Below are 20894 nucleotides of genomic sequence, written 5' to 3'. Positions count from 1 at the left end.
ACTGTTAAATCAATAATAAGTATAATAATAATACACTTACGGTGTGAAAGAACACAGATTTAAAAAACCTTCAATGTCCATTCACCTGTCTTAGGTTCAAATCCCCTGTTTTTTTTTCGTGCAGGTCGGCTCCCTGTCTGTCACGGTGTCACGGCTTACCGGGACACCTGTACAGAACAGAGCCAACGTAAATGTTATTAGTAACACCTGTGCCTTTCCTACTAGGACATGTCAAAACGTCGGCTGTGAAAAAGCCCTGCATCCACCGAGGCATCAGGATGCGCTAATCACACCTGCTGTAAAAACAGAAAGATTCAGGAGGTAAGAAGTGAACAGAGCTCCCTGCTGGCTTCCTCTCCTGCTGACAAACTTCCCGGATTAGACTGAAACAAATGGCACCTGAGTCCTCCTGCTCCCAGCACACACACACATCTACACACACACACACACACACACACACACACACACACACACACACACAGTCGCTTACATTCATTTCCAGAACACTTTCAGTAGCCACAACCACAATTCAATACTTGTCTTCACTTTTAAAAACAGAATCATTTTCATTATGGGGACTTGTTTGTTAATATCAGAAGGGGACTCATTAATGTTGTGGCTGTACATATCAAAACTACTAATCACACACACACACACACTCCTGATATACTATATCTCTCTCTAACACAAACACAAAAACAGACACATTTTTGATGATTTGCTATTTAGACTTTCACTGTCAGCTTTGTTCCTCCCCCTCTGTCTGCAACTCTGGGAGTCCCCCGAAAGTGGACAGACACACACAGAGAAACGCAGAAACGCACACACACACTCACTACATGCTTACAGCACCAGGGGAAATCCCCCGTGGCTGGGGACTGTGTGTTTTACTGTGGCCCCTCGCATGGAGCATCCGCTGAGGGAAGAGTGTGTGGGGGGTGGCCTAAATGTCAAAGGTAAAAGGTGCCGAAGTATAGAAGTGGAAACATGCAATAGACCCACTCACGCAGGCTGATCTCAGAGTAGAGGAGGGGGAACCCCAGTTATCTCTCGTTGACTATCTTCCAATTTCAATACAACCTAAAATATCACACCTAAGTTTTCTTTCCACGGGATTGATGCTTTTTATAGACTCTTCAGAGAAGGGCTCTGTGGAAATGATGAAATAAAAAAGTTTTCACAAACTCAACACATTTAATGAATTTAATAATCCCCTTTCTTTAAGGTAATTATGTGTAATGGTTTTTATTTAATGATGTTAGGCCTGTGATCAAGAATTTACATTCAGCCACTGCTTGGTATTTTAGCATGTTGTTGTTTAGCTGTCATGAGAAACAGCTTTTAAAGGTCACACATTTTAATACGTCGCTTTCATAAGTGCCTCTGAAAAGGTGACCACACAGCAGGGCTGCAGGGTACCGTGGAAAGTTTGAGGTTTTAAAGTCCAAAGGCCCTAGAGCAAAACCCCACGCACCTGAAAAATCTTAACCAGCCTCAAAAAAGTTTCTCTTGTTCTTTTCTCATTTCATTTAAACTGGTCAATAATATTTTATTTTTATTTTTCTGTCTTTGTTGCTGCAAATCATGTACATAGTTCCTACACCCATCATTTACAGTATAATATATGTCACAAATACGGTAGAATAGTATCTAGTCATTAAAGTAATGTAAATGTTATTAATTTATTGCCTTGGTATCCTTTAATAATAATAATAACAACAATAATAATAATAATAACAACAATAATAATAACAATACAAGTTTTGAGTTTTGAATAGAATATATGTATATTTTAAACAATGAAAGGTCATCTTAATGCTTCACTCTATATTAACCTGAAACAACACCGTTAAATATAATAAACACGGGAATTAACCCGTTTATTTTAGACATTTCTGAATGACAACAGTATAACGGGACACTGTGAAGAGGAACTCAATGTGCTGTGGCTCCCGGTCGACGTCGGAAACTATTCGTGGATGCACCGGGAGGAGAGTTGTTTACAAACACCAAACTTAACAAAACAAAATATCAACGCGTCGTCTTAAACTATTCATTTGCGGCAAATGGTGAAAGTTCTCAACAATGTGGAGTATAACACAAGTCTGTTGCTAGTAGAAGTTGTAGGGACGTGTTGTACTTTCACTGGTAAGTGATTTGAGTTTGACGTTTAGCATCAGACTGGTGTTTCAGCGTCATGTGGTTAAATTAGCGAGTTAGCTGAAGTATTTATCTGAAGAGTTATCTAATAACAGCTAACAGAGCTGCTAGCTTCTTTATCTGGCTGCTAAAACAACACCAGTCCGTTTATTTACCTGCTGAACTAGCCTCCTGCTGCTAAACTGACTGTGTCCGAGTAATTTCACTTTCTTTTCTTTGAAAACTTAATGAGACGTGACCGGACTTGTTTTTTCCTAACTTAGACTTAAAGAAACAGTAAAAGGTAAGGCCAGTATTCTCAAACTGGTTCTGTCTTGTGTAATTGTAATTGTTATCCGCGTCTAATACCATTGAACTAAATTTACTGTCTCTTGACTAACAAATACTTTCCGAGTAATTGTGAAATTGTGAATCGTAAATCCTCGATTCATAATAAACGGGGATTAGCTTCTAAAAACAGAAAGTAATTGGCGTGTTTGCTCAACCATCAGTCTATTATCTAAAATCGTAATTGTGTCAGTCCAGTAATCAGCACAGACCCTGGACTGACAGTATGTCACACAAGTAAGACTTTAGTTTGTCTTTTGACTTAAAGGACGTTGGCAAGAAAAAAAGAAATGTTCACAGATCTAATTGAGATGCCATTTTTAGATGTGTGGGCAGGCTCGCATGTGTCACAGAGTTTATTACTTTGACTTATGTATTTATTAAAATCATACTCCGCTGGTATTTACAGTGTCCGTGGGCGCAGCGAGATAAAGCCGAGCAGGTGCCGTAGTCGCACAGAGGTGTCGGCTGTGGGCAGTCAGCAGGACACATGGCAGACGAAGGCAACAAGCTGACACTAAGGCGCCTGGAGGCTCCGGTCCACAAGTTCATTAAAGTGGCACTGCCCACGGACCTGGAGAGGCTGCAGAAACACCACAATAACATACTGAAGGTGACGGCTGAAATCTGGCTCGACACAGGATCACACCCTCACATCCAAACTCTTGCTTCCAGTCCACGGATGATTAAGTGCTACTTTTGCTTTCATGTTCACAGTATCAACAAAGCCAGCAATGGGACCGCCTTCACCAGGAGCATATTAATGCCAGCAGAACAGTTCAGGTATAGGATGATATAAGGGAGTGTGGATGATTGTGTACAAGATGGTGTGACTCATCGCCTCCTGAAATTCCTGAACACACATGACCCCGCAGCTGCACAGTATATGTATTGTCTCAAATAATTTGGAGGTTGTGATCTCCCAAACCTGAACTTAGGAAAACCTTCACATTTCCTGATCATGTTGAGTGGTTTAAAAAAGTAAAAACAGAGTTACAGAGTTAGGTACGGACAATTATTTTAGTAATGTCCAAAAAAAAGGAGATAACTCACTAGTGTGTTTAAGAGCCACCTAGAACTGATGCCCGACAACAGTTGATTAAAAAAAAAAATACACAACACAAGGCCCAACTGCATTCCAACGCTTTCTACCACACCTTGTGCCCTCGTTGTTCTGTGACCCAAGTTTCTAACGGCAGACACCTGTCTTGAAGCAGGAGTTACCTCCCATTTATTACCAGCCATTATTATATTACTGGCTCATGTAGCTCACATGACAACAACCAAATTATCTCCAACTGAACCAGTGAGACGTGGTTGTAAACAATATAATAAATCTTACTCATCTATAATAATTCAACCAGAAAACATTACCCCCCGTTTTTATATACATACACATACATGTGAAGATGAAAACATAGAAATCAGGGCAGGAAAAGGGCTGCTACCAAACCTCAAACGCACCATCTCCTGTGTGTGTGTGTGTGTAAGTACTTGTGTTCTTGTTCACATGGTGGGTGTGAAATGCCTCGGGGGATGTTGTTGCCTAGAAGCCACCATGTCTCTGAAGGTGAAATAACTCCAAACAGGCACACACCTATCCTCTCACCATTACCCTACAAACCTCAGGGGCCACACAGAGTGCTTTCCCATGTCTTCATGGCATTAATCCAGAGAAGGGGTTTGTCCACCCAGCTTCAGATGTGGGTCTGTGTGTGGGCTTATGTTCCAGAGATGGACAGATGGATGGGACAGGTGTCATTTTTTTTCCTACTGAGTGCATTTTTAAAGTTACGTGCCTATTTATGCCCATTGCTATTTAGCTGCCTGTTCTTTGTCCCTCTTCCCAGAAAGAGAGACTGCAGTCCTTCCCCTCAGCTGATGATTGGCATGTACTCCCACTCTCCTAGCACCCCCGAGAAAAAGGCACAGGTGGACTCAGTACCCCCACCTTTACCTCGGCAGTGGAGCCAAATCAATACTCTTTTATCATTAATATCTACTATTGAGTATGTGTTTGGTCGGCCGTGTGCTTGTGTGTTTGAGTTGCATGTGGTTAATTTGCAGCCTGACAGGTGCCTGACCTGACTGTCTCCGTGTTAATCAGCGTGTTTTTCAGTCTCGAGCACACGAAGACGGGCGAGTGGACGTATGTTTATTCATGTGGTGGAATTAGCAGAATGTGTTATCGGCAGCAGGTTGACCCCCTGAGCCCAGGTCGTGCCGCGGCCTGGAGGGCTGATGGCTGCGATGTAATCCTCCTGTCACCCTCAGGGCACTTCTTGTGTTCCTCAGCCTCATATCTGAACCTTATTAAGCTCCCACCAACACAGGATAGTACACAAGACCGCATCTGTCAGCATGAGTATTCGTTTTCAAACTGTGGCAACAGGCTAAATAAAGAGAACTATTATTTTCCCCAGAATTTAAGAGATGTTGCGTAGGGGGAAAGATGATATTTCCTTCTGTATAAATAGTTTACGTGTATTTGAGAGGAACTGGTTGCAGTTCTGTCCTCGGGTGATATTTTACCATAAAAATTGGAACAGCTTTCAGTCTTCTGTGTCATGTCTCATCTGTACATCTCATTTATTTATTTACTTTTTTTACGGTGACAGCTGAACTTAAACACATGTTTGCTTTTCCATCTGCATGTCCATGCGTCCCTGTATCAAAACACCCCAGTACAATTGAAATCATTTGGTGTTTGTTGTCCCCTGAAATGTTTCAGACGTGACAAGCGTTTACACTGGAAAAAATCTGCTTCTCATTTGTGTCCCTGCAGCAGCTGAGAGCCAACGTCAGAGAGATGGAGAAGCTGTGCGCCCGGGTCCGTGCCGAAGATGCTGATGCTCTGCAAGCGCTTGTCAAGCCGGTCAGGGACAGAGCGTCAGCCGCTACGAGAGACTTCCTCCTTTTGCACTCTAACCCCGTGCCTCCGCCCGCGCCGGCGTCGCCACCTGCCACTCAGCCGTCCAGCTGCGGATCCAGTGATGCCGATGACGACGCGGCTGAGGAGCCAGCGTTTGGCAGGCAAATTCAGCTCCACCTCCCACACATCCCCGCTGATCAGAGTGCAGCGGAGTCCTGGGATAACCTGGAAGAGGTATGCATGGCTGGATCCGTCCCAAACAACAGTACCCGAAGCCCGCAGCCTTGCAGTCGCACTTTCACTTCTATTATTTACGCAGTTGTTTTATTTCTATCAGCAGCGTATTTCAGTGTGTAAAGAACGGCGTACAGTGTTGACAAATAGTTGTCAAGCTTTAACTTAAATTATGGAAGAGCGATCAAAACTATCTCTGTTGTCTAAATTCCTGTGGGTTGTTATAATTTTATAAATTTTTTTGGATTTGCACGTCTTTATGATAACTAACGATAAACAAAAAGGGAAATAAATGTCTTGTATCAGCTCTATACCTTTAAGATATTTTTAGCTGCTACAATCCCAGTGAGCAATAAATCTATGCTACAAATATGCTGACTGGAAATATCAATATACAATATATCATATACATAATGTATCAATATACATTAATATTAATATATATATCTTAACTGACAGTTGCTATGGCTGCGTGCATTATTCACTGCATTGGACTGTATCTTCTGGTGTAACCGGCCTCTCTCACCTGTTCCTACAGCTTCATTTTTCCGCTCTGATACGTGTGACACACATTAATATTCCCTCTCATTAGCTCATGCAAAGGTTACCCCCAGACAGCGACAGTATGGACGCTTTGTAGCGTTAGATGTGCGTGTGTGATAAGCGACACGGTGAAATAAGCGCGGCAATTTTTTTTTCCTCTTAGGATCTGAAGGAGCTGAACAGCCTGGTGACGGAGTTCGCTCTGCTCGTCCATGTGAGTACAAGCGCTGCCGCTCTGCGACGTACTTCCTGCCCACCGCGTTCACTTTTCTGTCACTGTACGCACGCCTCTGTCTGTGCGTGTGTGCGCAGCTAGCCCCGCGAACGAAAACAGTGTGGCACAGACTAGTCGCCTATAGTGTTTCCAGGAAGTGGTGTGTGTGTGTGTGTGTGTGTGTGTGTGTGTGTTTGACCAGTGTGCGCCCGTGTTGCCTGGTGAGGCTCCTCCGAGACAAAGTTACACAGATCAGCTGAGGGGTACGGCCGGGGGCCCCAGAGGCCCCTCCGCCGAGGAGAGATCGAGTGGATGAGAGGGCGAGGGAGGATTTGGGGGAGGACAGCAGGTTCTCACAGGGGGAGAGGAGGGAAACGAGGGATTCGTCGGAGCAGGTGGAGAACAGACGGCTCAGATTATCGCTCTATCCTCGGGGATGGAGGGAGAGAAGCAGGGAGGCTGAGTGAAGGAGAGATTAGCAGAGAGAGTGAAGATGTAGTTAGGGTGAAAAAACAGACAGAGGCATAGAGGGAGAGGGGCAGAAAGAGCATAGACATGTTGTTTTGTCTCAAGGGTGAAATACGCCGTTAGGGGAGTAATATTCCAGCGCTCAGCCACAGTGGAAATACTGAGTGAGTGTGAGTGTGTGGTTGTGTCTTTGTCTGTGTCTGTACATGCGTGGCTTTTCCGATGTTTGGCTGCTTCAGCGCTTATCTGTTACGCTTGTTTTTTCTCTGTGTCTTCTAGGGCTTTCTACTAAAGTTAAAGCTAGCGCACGCACTATTAAATTCAATATTAAGCTGAAGTAAATTGTGCTAAGGAGAAAAAATCCCATTACAGATGTAAAGCTTGCCCAATTGTCGTGGAATTAAACCAGCAGCTACTGAATGAGACCATTTTTAGGAGGACGCTTTTTTTTTTTTTTTTTTAATATATTTCTGTCAACACCCAAACACATTTTAGGAAAATACTTAAATGGAAAACATCACTTAGAGCTGCAACAATCTGTCAAAACAGAAAAATAATAGACAACTGTTGTGATAGTCAAATAATTGTGTTATTGTGTGTTATTATTTTACTTTAACTGTTGTTTTGTTATTTTTAGAATATTGGGGACATGATATAACAGTAGTGGGGACATGACTCTTCAAACTTAAGGCCTTTAATCACTAGGCCTCCAGACCCTTGTGTCACAATGATTTTTATTTTTTTAAAGATATAAATATTTTAGTTTTAGCCTCTCCAGTGTGAAGACTTGCTGCTTTTCCCATTTCTTTTTTAATTATTGTTATTATGAGCTGAATATATTTGGCTTTTGTTCTGTTGGTGAAATAAAATCACAGCGTAGGCTGATCTTTGTTTTTTTTTTTGTTTTTTTCCCAAGGAAACAGCTGATTAATTACTAATACAAACATTGTTTCCTACTAGTGTGTCTCTAATGTCTGGTAGCGGGAATAACAGTGTAAAAACTGAGTGAAAAAGATTTGTTGTGATCTTTAAATCTGAGTGAAGTGGAATCCTTTGAAGATACGGGTTTTAAAAGCTTTGAAACTAAATCAAAAAATAGTGACCTCCTATTAGAGAACTGGTGAAAAAAAAATAATAATAAAATAAAGTTGAAGCTGTTAAGCGACTTCGAGCTCAGAGCGGGGAGGTGAAAAAGAGAGAAACAGATTTGTGGAAGAAGAGAAGAAGTAGTTGTTGTTTTTTGGTCCGTGTCCATCCAACCCTCACATGGAGAGAGACAGCTGCCACTCTGAATATTTCATGAGATCAACACAATGCCACACACACACACACACGCGCACACACACACACACACACAATATGACCCCACCCGCGGTGAAATCTCCACAGACACACAACCTTCCCATGATGAATTGTGCGCGCAGCAGAATTAAGACAGGTTAAAATAAATAAATAAAAAAAGGGAAAATTTGCGCACAACAGGTGGTTGCTCTGTCATGTGTATGTGTGTATATATCAGTGAAAGTTGCTTTAATATGTGTGTGTGTGTGTGTGTGTGTGCGCGTCTAACCCCTGTGTGTCAGTCCCAGCAGGAGAAGATTGACAGCATAGAGGACAACGTCAACACAGCCGCTGCCAACGTGGAGGAGGGGACCAAGAGCCTGGGGAAGGTGTGTTTATGTGTCTGTGTGTGTGTGTGTGTCCTGATGATCTGATATGTGTGTGTGTGTGTGTGTGTGTGTGTGTGGGGTGTTTGGGAGATGGGGAGATCGATGGCACTTTGCCTCCCAGCCATTCCACAGCGTTTGTCCCTATTGATCCGCTCGAATACGGAGGAAAGCTGCAATTAAGGAAATAGAGAGGGGAGAGGGATTGAGAGGAGTGTAGGGGAGGAAGAGTGAGGACGAGAGCGCTGACAAGAGAGAGCGCTTGTGTGTGTGCGTGTGTGTGTGTGTAGCGTGGGGGAGAGGCTTAAATGACTTTTTAATAGTTGTTAAAGGAGCAGCATTGTCAGTGCAGTGCGCCCTCGCCACTGTCCGGAGCGTAAGTCAGAAGACAACTCAGTGCCCTTCACACGTATTACACACTTGAAATGTCGAACTTTTTGTCTGTAATACCCAGAATGAATCACCTGTTTTTCACGAACTGCAACACACGAGTGCAAGCCGGCCCTTCTGTTTATCAGCACATGCTTTCTCTTAACTTTTATTCTAGTTTCAGATTAAAGGACAGAAAAGCTCGCCTGTGAGAATTAGTCTATTTTAAATACTATTTTGATCACAGTTTGGGAACATAGCCGAGGTGTGAAGTGACTGCTGAGAGGGTGGTGACACAGTCAAACATGTAAATGATCTCGGTGGATGGTAAATAAACAGATCTTTTTATTTATTTATTTATTTCTAAATAGCTGTCGATGCCGTGTTCTGCCAGGGTTTCTCCGAATCACCACCGCAAAGATACATTTCTTTTGTGCTACTCGGAACATATTACTGCCGTTTCCTAGAAGCGATGTTTGCATTACTCTATAATCTGCACATCTGTACAATTTTCATATGTTAGAACAAGGAAAATCACCCCCGCACTGTATTCTATTTTAATTAATTTAATCGTCATTTAGCGTGTGAAATGTTAAATGCGGCGTGAAAAGCCCAAGGTGACTTCTTTAAATTCATCATTTAGTTCGGCCGAAACCCTAAACCCCTAAAAGGATATTCAATTTATATTAAGCAAAGAAAAGCAAATCAGACCGAGCTGAGAAGCAGAAACCAGGCAACGTTTGACATTTTTGCCAATTATCAGCCAATTATCAAAACTGATGTTGATTAATTCGCTGGGATTATCTCGTGTATCTGGGACATTGTTTCTCCATTTACAGCAAAAAATCTACCAAGCAAAAAAATTTAGGCAAATAAAGCCTAAATTACCTGAGTGGCTAGATGTTTTTTTTAAATGGTTTATTTAAATTGAATTCACCCAAATGGGAAGACAAACAAAGGCTGACCTCTATGTAAGGTCGCCCGTAGACGTAGTGGGCTGCGCATTAAATGAAGGTGGGGTGCGGAGAGATAAAGCAGATGAGAAGGATGTCAGATGTTTTAACGTGTTTGAAAGCTTGTAATCTGTCATCAGGACAAACTGCATTTCACACACACGCTCACACACACACACACAGTTGCACAACGCACACATTTCCTCCTCCATCCTCCCCAACCTGAACCCAGAGTCCTTTTAACTCAGCTCAGATGAAATTAAAATTCTCTCAACTGCCACGGGGGTGGGGACAAGCGACGCTGGCGTTTGAACTGCATTAATTTAATGGTGAAGTGTTAATCAAGTGAGTGTGCGTGCGCGCGCGTGTCAGGGTGGTCAAAGAATCTGCCGTTAATTGCCATCAGCAAAGAGCACCTTCCACTCTGATGATAACAGCTGTAATAACACACAGGCCACATCTCTCTGATTTCTCCTAAATGATGATAATGAAAATGCTTTGATGTGTCTGTGAAAGTGTCGGTTTACATTTACACATGCGGGCTTGTTTGTGTCGTTTCTTTTTTTTTTTCTTCCTCCTTCTGTGGGTTGACGTGTGATCATGAAAGGATAGAGACATCCGAGCTCTATCGCAGACTGTCTTGAAGCCACAAAGTGCCAGTGTGTCTCCAAAAGGTGCGTTAAATTAAAACCGGGGCGCGTCTCTTGTCGTCCCCTGTCTGTGTTGCAGGCGGTGGGCTACAAGTTGATGGTGTTGCCGGTTGCCGGGGCGCTGCTGGGCGGCGTGGTGGCGGGTCCTCTCGGCCTGCTGGCCGGGTTCAAAGCTGCGGGAGTGGCCGCCGCTGTGGGAGGAGGCGCCCTGGGGTTTGCCGGTGGCAACCTGGTCCAGAAACATCGCAAAAAGAGACTGGATCAACAGATGAGTCAGCTGACAGCGCTACCGCTGGCTGAACCAGAGACGAGCAAGGACAAGTGAGCCAAGCAGCCCCGGCTAGCGGCTAGCTGCTAGCTGCCGTCTAACCACTGTCCCTCCCGTGTTGACTGACCAGTCAGAAGCACAAACTACAGGCCCGGTGGTGCCGAGCCACAAACAGACTCGTTGTAAACACTGCTGCTGCCGCGCGCTGCGTAAAAACAATTATGTAATAACAGCCTTAAGAGCGAGTTACATCTGTGTTTATGTCTGAATGGTGTTTCTGTGAGGACATTCATTTTCGACGCTGACAACGCATCTTTTTATCCCGGACTAAACAGAGTCGTTCTTTACACTGCGGCTCTCAGTCTGTGGTCGGCGAGCGTGACATGGCTGTGAGCACATCCCTCTGCTAAAAGAAACGTTTGGCAGCAAATAAATTAAATCAATTTCACAGACCGAGCCGTTCCGTCACATCCCATCAGCAACAAGAGCAGTCAGTGTTCCTTAAGCAAACTCTGCTTCTTCTTCTTCTTCATGTCAAGGGTGTTCAGGTTTACCAGTGGTCATGCCTTCTTTACGCAGGAAACGGTGTGAACAGCGCGATGTGATTTAACGTACTAATGTCTCAGTGTTTGTATAAATTATACTGTACAATTGCACAAAAAGAGCCAAAGTGCCACTAGTGTCCGGACCACTTCAGCGACCGGGGAATAGGAGCCTGCCATGTATTGACGAGTTGCTGCTGCCAAATAAAACGTTTCTTTGCAACAATCGTGTCGTTCATCAAACAATCGGAACAAAACTCAAACAGCAGTGAAGGTCAGAAAGCACCACACAACATATATCTTGTAAAATGGTTTTTAATTTACTTTTTCATTATTTTTTACTCTTCTTCCCCTCTGAGATGACTGATCAAGAAATGGCACCCAACCCCCCCCCCTCATTGTTCTGTATGTGGGCTGATATGTCACTATGCAGGTATCTGTTGGCCTCTATAGAAGGGCAGGATGTACAGTACAAACTTATCAATGGGTCCCTATACTCATAGTTCCACGTTAAGATTTTCTGGTGTCTAGACTTGTACCAAACCCTAAAAGACATAGAAAGAGACAAAACCAGTTTTAAGAGAACTCGTACAAAGAAGACTAAATTTCCACCGTTCATCACATGGGTCCCCCCCCCCCGTCGTCGTCTTTCGGCCTTTTTTAAAACGCCAGGAAAGACGAAAACTTTTTTCTACCCGAGCAGGATGACATTTAACAACAGGTAACAGCAAAAACAACAGCCATTTCATAAATTTGCGATCATGTTGAAGTACATCGTTTCAGAACGTTTCCTCCTCTATTCCGACTCAGAGGTTTTGACCCGGTCCCCCTTTAATATCATACAACCGTGGATTTTGGTTGACTTTCAGGTCAACGGAATTAGACTCTTTGATTACAAGAGTCCAACCACACGTCTGGAGGTCAAATAGCAGACGTATTCTCGTTCATGCATCAGCTACACTCCCCTGCCTTCTGTCGCTCTGGTGTCACAGACCGTCGACGAGAAGAGGCGGAGAACCACATGTTGCCATGTTTGCAAAAACAAAAAAAGCAAAAAAAGAAAAGAAAAAAAAAGCGGTATTCGTGACTCTCTGCTCGTTCACATTACAAAAAGGTTTCCATTCTCAAGTTCACAATTCTAGAGAAGGCTGTAACTTCTCTATTACTCTATCTTTACATCTTGCCCTTTGCTGTGTGTGTGTGTCTGAGCTACCGTCTCTACCGTCACAAGCCGTCCAGGGCCCGCCGCAGAGAAGCCTCCACACAGCATGATGCTGCCACCACCAGGCTTCGTAGATGGGGATGGCTTGTTTTTGGTGTCGCGCTGTGCGAGGGAATTTAACATGACGGCCAAAAAAAACCCCTCCAAACATTAAAAGTGTTCTCTGCTGATTTGTGACAGAAACGACCAATTACAACCACTGTGGCACAATATTTGTAAAAACTTAAAAAGAACCTAGCCATATTTTTTATAAGCACTAACAGGAGACATCTCGATCTACGACCATGGTACCAACCGTACCAGGGCGAGGGGGGGGTGCATCTCAATAGGCTGGAGTAGCTCAGTCTCTTATCTTCTGTCTCAAGCCATGATTTGAAATTATGCTACCCCTAAGAAATGACTCTACTCCATCCGAGTGTGTGGAGAACATCCGAAAACAAGGAAACTACTTCCGACAGGTAGAATTTGTGCTATACAGAAGAATTAGACTGGGGGTCGGTCGTATTGAGATGCAGCCGTGAGGTCACTGACACTAAACCAGCATCTCCCATCAGACAGGCCCCGACTGGACTACCCACAGATAAGAACCGTACAGCTGGAGCGAGGGAACCGGCGAGTTATTGTTCTCTACAAAAAGCAGGGTGATGAAAAGGAATAAAATAAAGAGGACTCTGCATTTAATTTAGACCGACATTGCGATTCCAATGTAGCACAAACATATTTACAACCTCCAAAAAAATAAACGTAAAAACACTTCTTTTGAGGTCCTAATGCCCCCAGCCCCCGCCCCCCTGCCCACACACATTTTTCTTCTTTATCCCGATTCCTTTTTAATTCAAAATAAAAATTGTACGTGAAAGAGTTATGAAAATATAGGTTATTCCAACATGGTTGTGTCATGGACTGCACTCTCCTCTGCATCCTGTTCTTCTTCATCCTCCTCCTCCTCCTCCTCCTCCTCTCTCTTTCTTTAGTAAGGGTGTTGGGTGTTGCTGTTCTGTCCCGCTGGCCTGTCCCAACCCTAACCCCCTCCCTGACCCCGGGACGTGGCATTGAGTCACAGGATCACTGGAAGGCCGTTGAGGTCACAGCTCGTCGCGGTCCCGCGTGAGGATGGTGTAGCGAGTCTCGCTGGGTGCCAGTTTCTGGAAGGAGCTCTCCGGTGGACTGCTGGCTGCTTCTCCACCCGGCTCCTTTAGAAAGAGTCACATTTCAAAACATAGGGTCAACATTTCTCAAGGCACAACAAAAACAGGTTTCATTGACTCCGCGGCGCGTGCCGTCTCCGCGGGCTGACCTGTCCAGGCGTGGTGTCTGTGGGGTCAGGGCCGTGGTGGAACTCTCTGTGAAGTTTGCCGGAGTGAAGGTCCAAAACAAACTGCCTCAGCTTTCCAGGGACGCTGGAAAAATAAACGTCGATACACGTCAAACATCCTCTAAGAAGACTTATGGATTTTTGAATTAAATCTCAAATGGGACGGATTCACCGGGTTGCCTTAACAGCACAAACTTGTTCAAATTCCCACTTTCAGAGGCAAATTACATTTAATTATGAGTAAATTATGACACTTAAATATTAGCACAATCATTTTTTTTTAAGAGGCTACTGGTTTCACCTACTTTGACGGTAACTTTCATTCACTAAAATCTTACTCAAAATTAACAATAATAACAATTTAAAAAATCATACTCTGCATTCTTGTACACAGCAGTGAAGTCAGACCTAGAGCTACAGAGATACGAGACAAAACAGCTGGTGGCAGCAGCAGAGGACACGAGTCCCCGCGGACATGTCATCAAGCAGCATTAATCCATATCAACGCGGTGCCGCAAAGTGTTCTGATTAACGACAGGTCATAAGCTACTGTCATGTCACACTTAAACCCGCTGCGTCCGGACACACACAAACACATATATGTATATATCATTATAACAAGCACCGTGCTAATGTAATTACAAACTGTGTGCCACATGCAGTGGTGATGTGATGTAATTAGGCTGTGGAGGGCTACTCAGTCCTCGGGGCTTCTGTCTATCTGATCAGACTCTGATTGGGGACGGGTGGAGGCAAAGTGGTGGGGGGGGGTGGCAGAATAAATAAGATTAAATCAGATTAGACTGGATTAGTTTAGCACTTATTGCACGTGCCAAATCATGTCACATTAGCTCCAGTGTCCTGGCCCATTCATAAAGGACAGATTTTAGGAGGTGTGACATTTCTCTAGTGTTGAGTGCGCAGTGGATCCTGGTGTGTGTCTGTGTGTGTGTGTATCGAAAATTGACTTTATTTTATGAAGAGCAGATCTCATTATGAACAATTACACGGGCAGGTGAATGATATATCATTTAGTGAATCAGTATTAGGCAATAATTCCTCAAAAATGTCTAAAAGAATGCCAGATATATCAGACTGGCTCGACAGAAGAATGATTGATTTGTAAATTACCGACACAGGCTTCGTTTTTATTTGGGTATTTCTTTTTATGTCAAAACAATTATTGGACTATGCTAAAAACTTGCTAAAGTTTACACCAAGATACAGATGTGGTGGCATCACAAAGAAAATAAATTAACTGATATCGTTTGAGATACTGTGATGGTCAAAAAGTGAAAGATGCTACTTACTTGAGGTCTTTAAATTCAGGGAAGACATACATATGTCTAAATGAGTCTATGGCGATGACAGGACAGTCGGCTGGGGTTTTCTGGATATGGAGCAGGGGATGGCGGAACTTGTCACAGTCCGCGTGAAGGAAGTTTATAGACCCTGAGGAGGATACAGCGATGTCAGGACCAGCGCTTCTGTGTGCAGGGCTGTTTAGTAACGTTCACACAATGCCGCGAAAACTCACCTTTCTCACTGATGAGCTGACGAGCCACTTCGTGCTGGAACTTCTCTAAGCTCTCTGTGTCTTCTTTAATGTGGAACAAGATGAGGAAAGGGATTCCTTCTTCGGTCAGCTCCTGGAAGAAAATAACAAATACACAAAGCGTCAGACAGATTGAGCCAATGGACGACTCAGTGGGCTGACAAAAAACACTTCATGTATCAATCATATCAATTCAAAGAAATAGATTGTTGTCATAATGCTCCATGTGCAAAAGCAGGTAACAAACCTCTCCGTTTTCAAAGGTGATCTCCCTAACGAGAGGAACACACTTGTCCTGGGCCCAAGCGTACGTCAGGTCAAAGTTGGTGAGTGAGCCGAGGTAGACCATGTCGGGGATGCTCTCGCCCACAGGTTTGTAGATCACATTGTCTCCGCTGAAGCGCTCAGACTCAGATACAGCGCTGCGAGAGTAAAGTTCAAAAATATAAATAGAGGGAAGAAACACTGGCTAATGGTTCGGCTCCGTCGGGCTCTGAAGATGCTGTTATTTCTCACCCGAAGGAAGCCAAGAACGTGCAGTCGTCTCGAAGGATGTTGGCAACTTTTTCGTACGTGTGGTAGTTGTCGGAATCCCTTTTTTCAAAGTAACCTATGATGTTTCTCTTGCCCCTCTGTTGAATAAAAAAAAAGTGATGCCACTTTGTCTTATGACGGGGATGTGTACGTTAACAGACAGCATGTGTGCGTTTGCCACTTACATCCAGAGTGTTAACCTCCTCCTTCGAGTGCAGCTCTTTCACGGGGTCGACCTGCTGCTGGCGGATGAAGTCGGCGATGGCCACCACCGACCTCTGACCCCTGTACTCCCTCTTCATCATCATCCCATTGCGGAACAACTTGAGTGTGGGATACTTGGTGATGCGGTAGCGCTGGGCTATGTCCGCTAGAGGCAGAGTGGAAGTTAAGCAAAGAAAGACAAAATCAATTGATGAAGAGCAAGAAGCAAGAGTCAAAACACATGGGGATGGGTGGATGAGGAGCAGAGCGGTGACAGAGGCGGCAGTTAAGTCTGAAAACACTGCCTTCAGTCAGCTCTGAGCTCTGATCTCCCACATGAAAGCAGCCCCCCGCCAAGAGTAAATATTCTCTCTGCACACAGTGAATGAGTGTGTGTGTGTATGTGTGGCAGGTGTCAATCTCCCCGCGGGGTGTCTCTAAGCCTCCAGTCTTCACAGGAAGCAGCAGTTTTGTCATTAGTCTTCAAACAGTTTGCAGGTCATCAATAATTCTCTTTAATTTGCTTTATCTCAAAAGGCTGAGGCTGTTGGTTCATGTGTCTGGGCTTTGGTGTGCCAGGCATCTATGTGTACATATGGCATCAAATATAGCAAGAGTATGTGTGTGCCTTTTTTGTTTCCTGTGCATAGAATGAGGATGTATGCAGTTTCAGGCATGAGATCGCCACGAACCACAAACACCATGTACGCAAATTCTAAAGAGATAAAATTAAAAAATGTAATGAAAATACTTTGTACTTGATGGTAGAGTCGCATACAAAAAGATTTCAATATGTGATGTGTGTTGTTTCTTGGTCATTTTTGCAAACGTTATAAGGAAAACAAAATACCGAGTGATACTCACCATGTTGGTCACAGTCGACGCGGGCGAACACCACGTGCTTGGTATCAGGAAATTCCTCCCTCACTACGTTCGATGCCTCTTCGAAAATTGGATGGAGCATCTGACTAAATCTACACCTGAAGAAAGGGTGGAGGAGGTAAATCATCTCAGAGGACTTTCACTGATTTTTAAGGGATGATATATTATTTTGCCGTTTAACAGACTAATAAATACACTCAGATGTTAATAAGATTTTAACAATGTACACATTATGTACACAAACATTATACATACATGAACTGAGAAGTTGACAGCATTAATCAAATTATATTTATTGCATCATGTGACACATGCAGGAAATGTTTCCATCTTGAGTTAAATTCTATGTGAATGTCACTGAGGTCCAGTGACTGTAAGTGGAAAATAACACTCACCAGTCTGCGTAAAAATTCACTAATGCCACGCCAGCGTTATCTGCAAGGAAACACAAACAGGAACTAAATTTAAGCCTCTGCTCGTTACCTAATAATCTCTTGAAAGTTTTAGTTAACTAGTAAAACTATTTTAGTTGGGTAATAAACCACAACTCCTTCAGTTTCACCCAAAAGGAGGAAGAAAGGACTTTAACTAAGGGCCAAGGACCTGAAACACTGTTATACACAACACTTTTTAGTTATATGAAGATTGTAGTGAAAACATCAAGTTATCTGCAGTGGAGACATGAAACGCAACAAAATTATGGAACTATGTGCGTAAATACCAATGTGGTAGTTTTGGAGACACCCAGTAATAAAAATAGACCTTTGCATTTTCACAACGCAGTTCGGGAGTTACAACATGTGTAACTATTAACCAATTACGTCATGTGCCAACGTCTTCCTCTGCTAACAGCTTTTACTGACAGCTCCTAAGCAGAGCTACATTCAACAACAGCTTTGCTTTCTATTCCCCAGTAAGGTGACCAGTAATACACAGCTAACCACCAAGAATTTATATTTCCATACTGATACGAGACTTCTGAAGAATAAAGCATCACTCCTTACTTAGGATGTCATCAATATTGCCCGAGTCCAGACTGATGATTTCTGCTTGTCCAGGAGTAGAGAGGCCCATCACCTACAGACACACAGGGAGGAATTAGATTAGCAATTAAAACATCAGTCTGATGAGGCCCATCCACATGCTGTTTCTGGAATATATACAGACTAACTGAGCTGTACACCAGAGCACCTACTCCTTAGGACCTCGAATACGCAATCCTGTCAATGTAGAGTACAGTGAAAATCAATGGGTTAATTTCCTGGCTTCAGACAGTGTTTGGGTTTTGCTGTGAAGCATGGTTGAGCTCATCAGAGCAGCGGCCGCTCTGACACTCGTTCCGGTAATAGGATAAATACACAGCAAACTATGTCCCTTATCTTTGTCTTTCCTGAAGAGCGATGCTCTCTTTATTTCCTGTATAACCTGATTTTTTCCCAGGAACCCGTTTTGCATGAACAGAAAGGTTGACTGGAGTTTTACGTAGGTATTATATTCAGGATGGCATTCGTTTAAAAAAAAAAGAATAAAAAAAAAAAAAAAGCACTGCATTTTCACCAATGTTATATCAGTTACCAATATAAAATATTCATAGTTACGGTCTGGATGACACAGAAATACACCACCGTAGTGTTGTCTTACACTCACTTGCCGGTTCATTAGGTACAATACTGAAAACGAATGCATTCTAACAAACAGCCCGAGAGCTATTGATTCAGCTGTTTTCATTTTGGAGGCTAAAGTCTGTAGCACCACATTGTTTTGTCCCAACACATGTTTCTATTATTTGACAACCTAATTTTAGTCAGTGCGCTGGGTCAAAATAACAGAACCACAAACTGCATCCTCATCATAAATTCAATTGCAACCTTTCTTAGACTGTTTCAAAATAAACTGAATAAACAAACTGAACTAAACAGTCACGTGTGGGGATTTAGTCCAGGACGGTTATATTACAATGCATTTGTTTTCACTAGTGGACCTAATCAAGTGGCACGTGAGAGTATAAATCTTCATTGGCTTCCAGATGAGAGCTATGGTAGCAATGGAAACTGACACAATAATTTAACATCATGTTATCAAAATCCTCACACTAAGATTTGATTTAACACACTGCAAATCCTCTGTGTGGTAAATGTCAAAACATAAAGTGAGAGTACATTACAGGCACTATCTTCATTATCAAATGTCACTGACATAAAACCATGAGTTGTCTTGGAAACTTTATCTTGTGTTTGGAAAATAAAATCTTTCAGAGGTGGAATTTTCCTCTCTGTTACATCCTCAATGGACCACTGAAACAGGAATATGGTTGGATTTATGATGTACCGGGTGCAAATTTCTGAATCTCAGCTCTGATTGTGACTCTGTATAAAAGAATACAGTATAAAAGAGGTGTATATGTGGAAAATCTAAGGTCTAAAAGGACGTTGACCAGAGAAGGAAATGGTAGAGAGTGTAAGAGAGGAGTGCCAACTAATAACCCAGAGATGCAAATAAGAAAGGCAGCCGAACTCTTATGAAAAGAGGCTGTTTTTAACAAGGCAAATGTCGTGACAAAAGAGGAGCAAAGGAGACTGCATAATCAAAAATTGTACAATATTATTTCATTATGGCTAGACGTACGATTCCATATTTTTATGGAGCATAATGATGGCTACAGCCACTATGCCTGTGCTATCCATTGATCTCAAGATCCTCCTCAAACCGGATATAAGACAGTCATCCTCATTAAGGGTGCAAGTAATTATCCTTTCTGTTTTAAATTAATGAGTTGATTTGACAAACAAAAATGTATAGTCTATGAAATGTCAGCATAGTAAAAACGACATGAGAAAATGGTCCAACAAAAAGTCCAAAATTCAAACATACTTGATTTATGATGTATTCTTTTTAGAAGTTCAGCAACTCAATACTGAGAACAAACAGTATGCATACAGTAGCATACAGTATGACTGTGACAGCTGCAAACTGACACAAAGTTTTACAGCTGCTGTGGTTAGATGTCTGACAAGACTACAGCTTAGAGAGAAGTTCTAAGTTTTCATTTTAGGCCGAACTGCTCTGTAGTCTAGTTCCGGGTTATCAGCCAATCAGAATGAGCCACAACAGAGGAATTCACCAACCGGCGAGCATCATAGGCAGACACAGATACACGAAGCTCCAACAATAACTTGCAGCCGTACAACAACAAACGACAAACCCGATCAAATACAACAGACCCATCCGCTCAATAAACTTTATAATTGAATTGACCATGGTCGCAATCAGAAGCAATCTCTCTGCTGTCAATATGTGGCGGCGACTAATGCTAGCGGGATGCTTTACTCCGTAGCAGTCAAACTTTTTTTTTTAAAGTTTGAAATGCACTATATGTTGAATGAGCAATATCTAAATTACTAAAAAGAGACTTTGGCAATATATAACACTACGGGCAGCGTTACTAACCGCAACCGGCCAAGTTGACATTGCAGCTGGTTAACTTGATTAGTTAAGGGAGTTGCTGAGTGAAACACGGTGGAAAGGCCTCCACACTAAACCCGCTAAATAAGTGCACCACCAGCAGAAAGAGAAGTAACTCGCCAGTCACCTTGGCCACTTTAAAAGCCACGTCTCATGCCTCACTGGAGCCTCATTGGGTAGCTAGCAGCTAACTATCCAGCGGCTATCCTTAGCTAGCTCCGGTGGCTAAAAGTAGGTAGCAGCTGGTGCACATTCCAAGGCGGATATAATGGTTCTTACCAGCAGTATAACCGTGGCGAAGCGGATATCGAGAGAGGGAAATATTGCTAATAGTTTCATTGTATGGTGTAGTTATTGGAGGAGGTGGTGATGAGTCTTCCCTGTCTGTCTCGACGCCGCTCTTCACTGCAACAGGAAACCGACGTCGAACCAGTCCAGCGGTGACCACGGAAA

At 43.1% G+C, this 20894-nt stretch overlaps 2 protein-coding genes across 2 annotated transcripts; one reads left to right on the top strand and one right to left on the bottom strand.

Moving 5' to 3' along the window:
• The first annotated feature begins 1959 nt into the window (after positions 1 to 1959).
• Positions 1960 to 12352, top strand: stx17 (syntaxin 17). Its single transcript, XM_047598754.1, has 7 exons — positions 1960 to 2148; positions 2897 to 3100; positions 3205 to 3270; positions 5273 to 5593; positions 6300 to 6350; positions 8402 to 8488; positions 10537 to 12352. Exons 2-7 carry the CDS (start codon positions 2978 to 2980, stop codon positions 10780 to 10782), a joined length of 894 nt encoding a protein of 297 aa, XP_047454710.1. The 5' UTR covers positions 1960 to 2148; positions 2897 to 2977; the 3' UTR covers positions 10783 to 12352.
• A 792-nt stretch (positions 12353 to 13144) lies between these two features.
• Positions 13145 to 20886, bottom strand: erp44 (endoplasmic reticulum protein 44). Its single transcript, XM_047598752.1, has 11 exons — positions 20721 to 20886; positions 17984 to 18056; positions 17375 to 17414; positions 16962 to 17077; positions 16079 to 16263; positions 15876 to 15991; positions 15607 to 15781; positions 15342 to 15453; positions 15115 to 15256; positions 13787 to 13889; positions 13145 to 13682 (listed from the first exon to the last, which is right to left on the bottom strand). The coding sequence occupies exons 1-11, from the start codon at positions 20778 to 20780 to the stop codon at positions 13575 to 13577; spliced, it is 1230 nt and encodes a 409-aa protein (XP_047454708.1). The 5' UTR covers positions 20781 to 20886; the 3' UTR covers positions 13145 to 13574.
• Positions 20887 to 20894: the final 8 nt, after the last annotated feature.

The sequence above is a fragment of the Mugil cephalus genome, chromosome 11, assembly GCF_022458985.1.
Source record: "Mugil cephalus isolate CIBA_MC_2020 chromosome 11, CIBA_Mcephalus_1.1, whole genome shotgun sequence".
Lineage (NCBI taxonomy): Eukaryota > Metazoa > Chordata > Actinopteri > Mugiliformes > Mugilidae > Mugil > Mugil cephalus.
The sequence above is the reverse complement of the archived record's forward strand: the minus strand, read 5'-3'. Positions and strand labels throughout refer to the sequence as shown.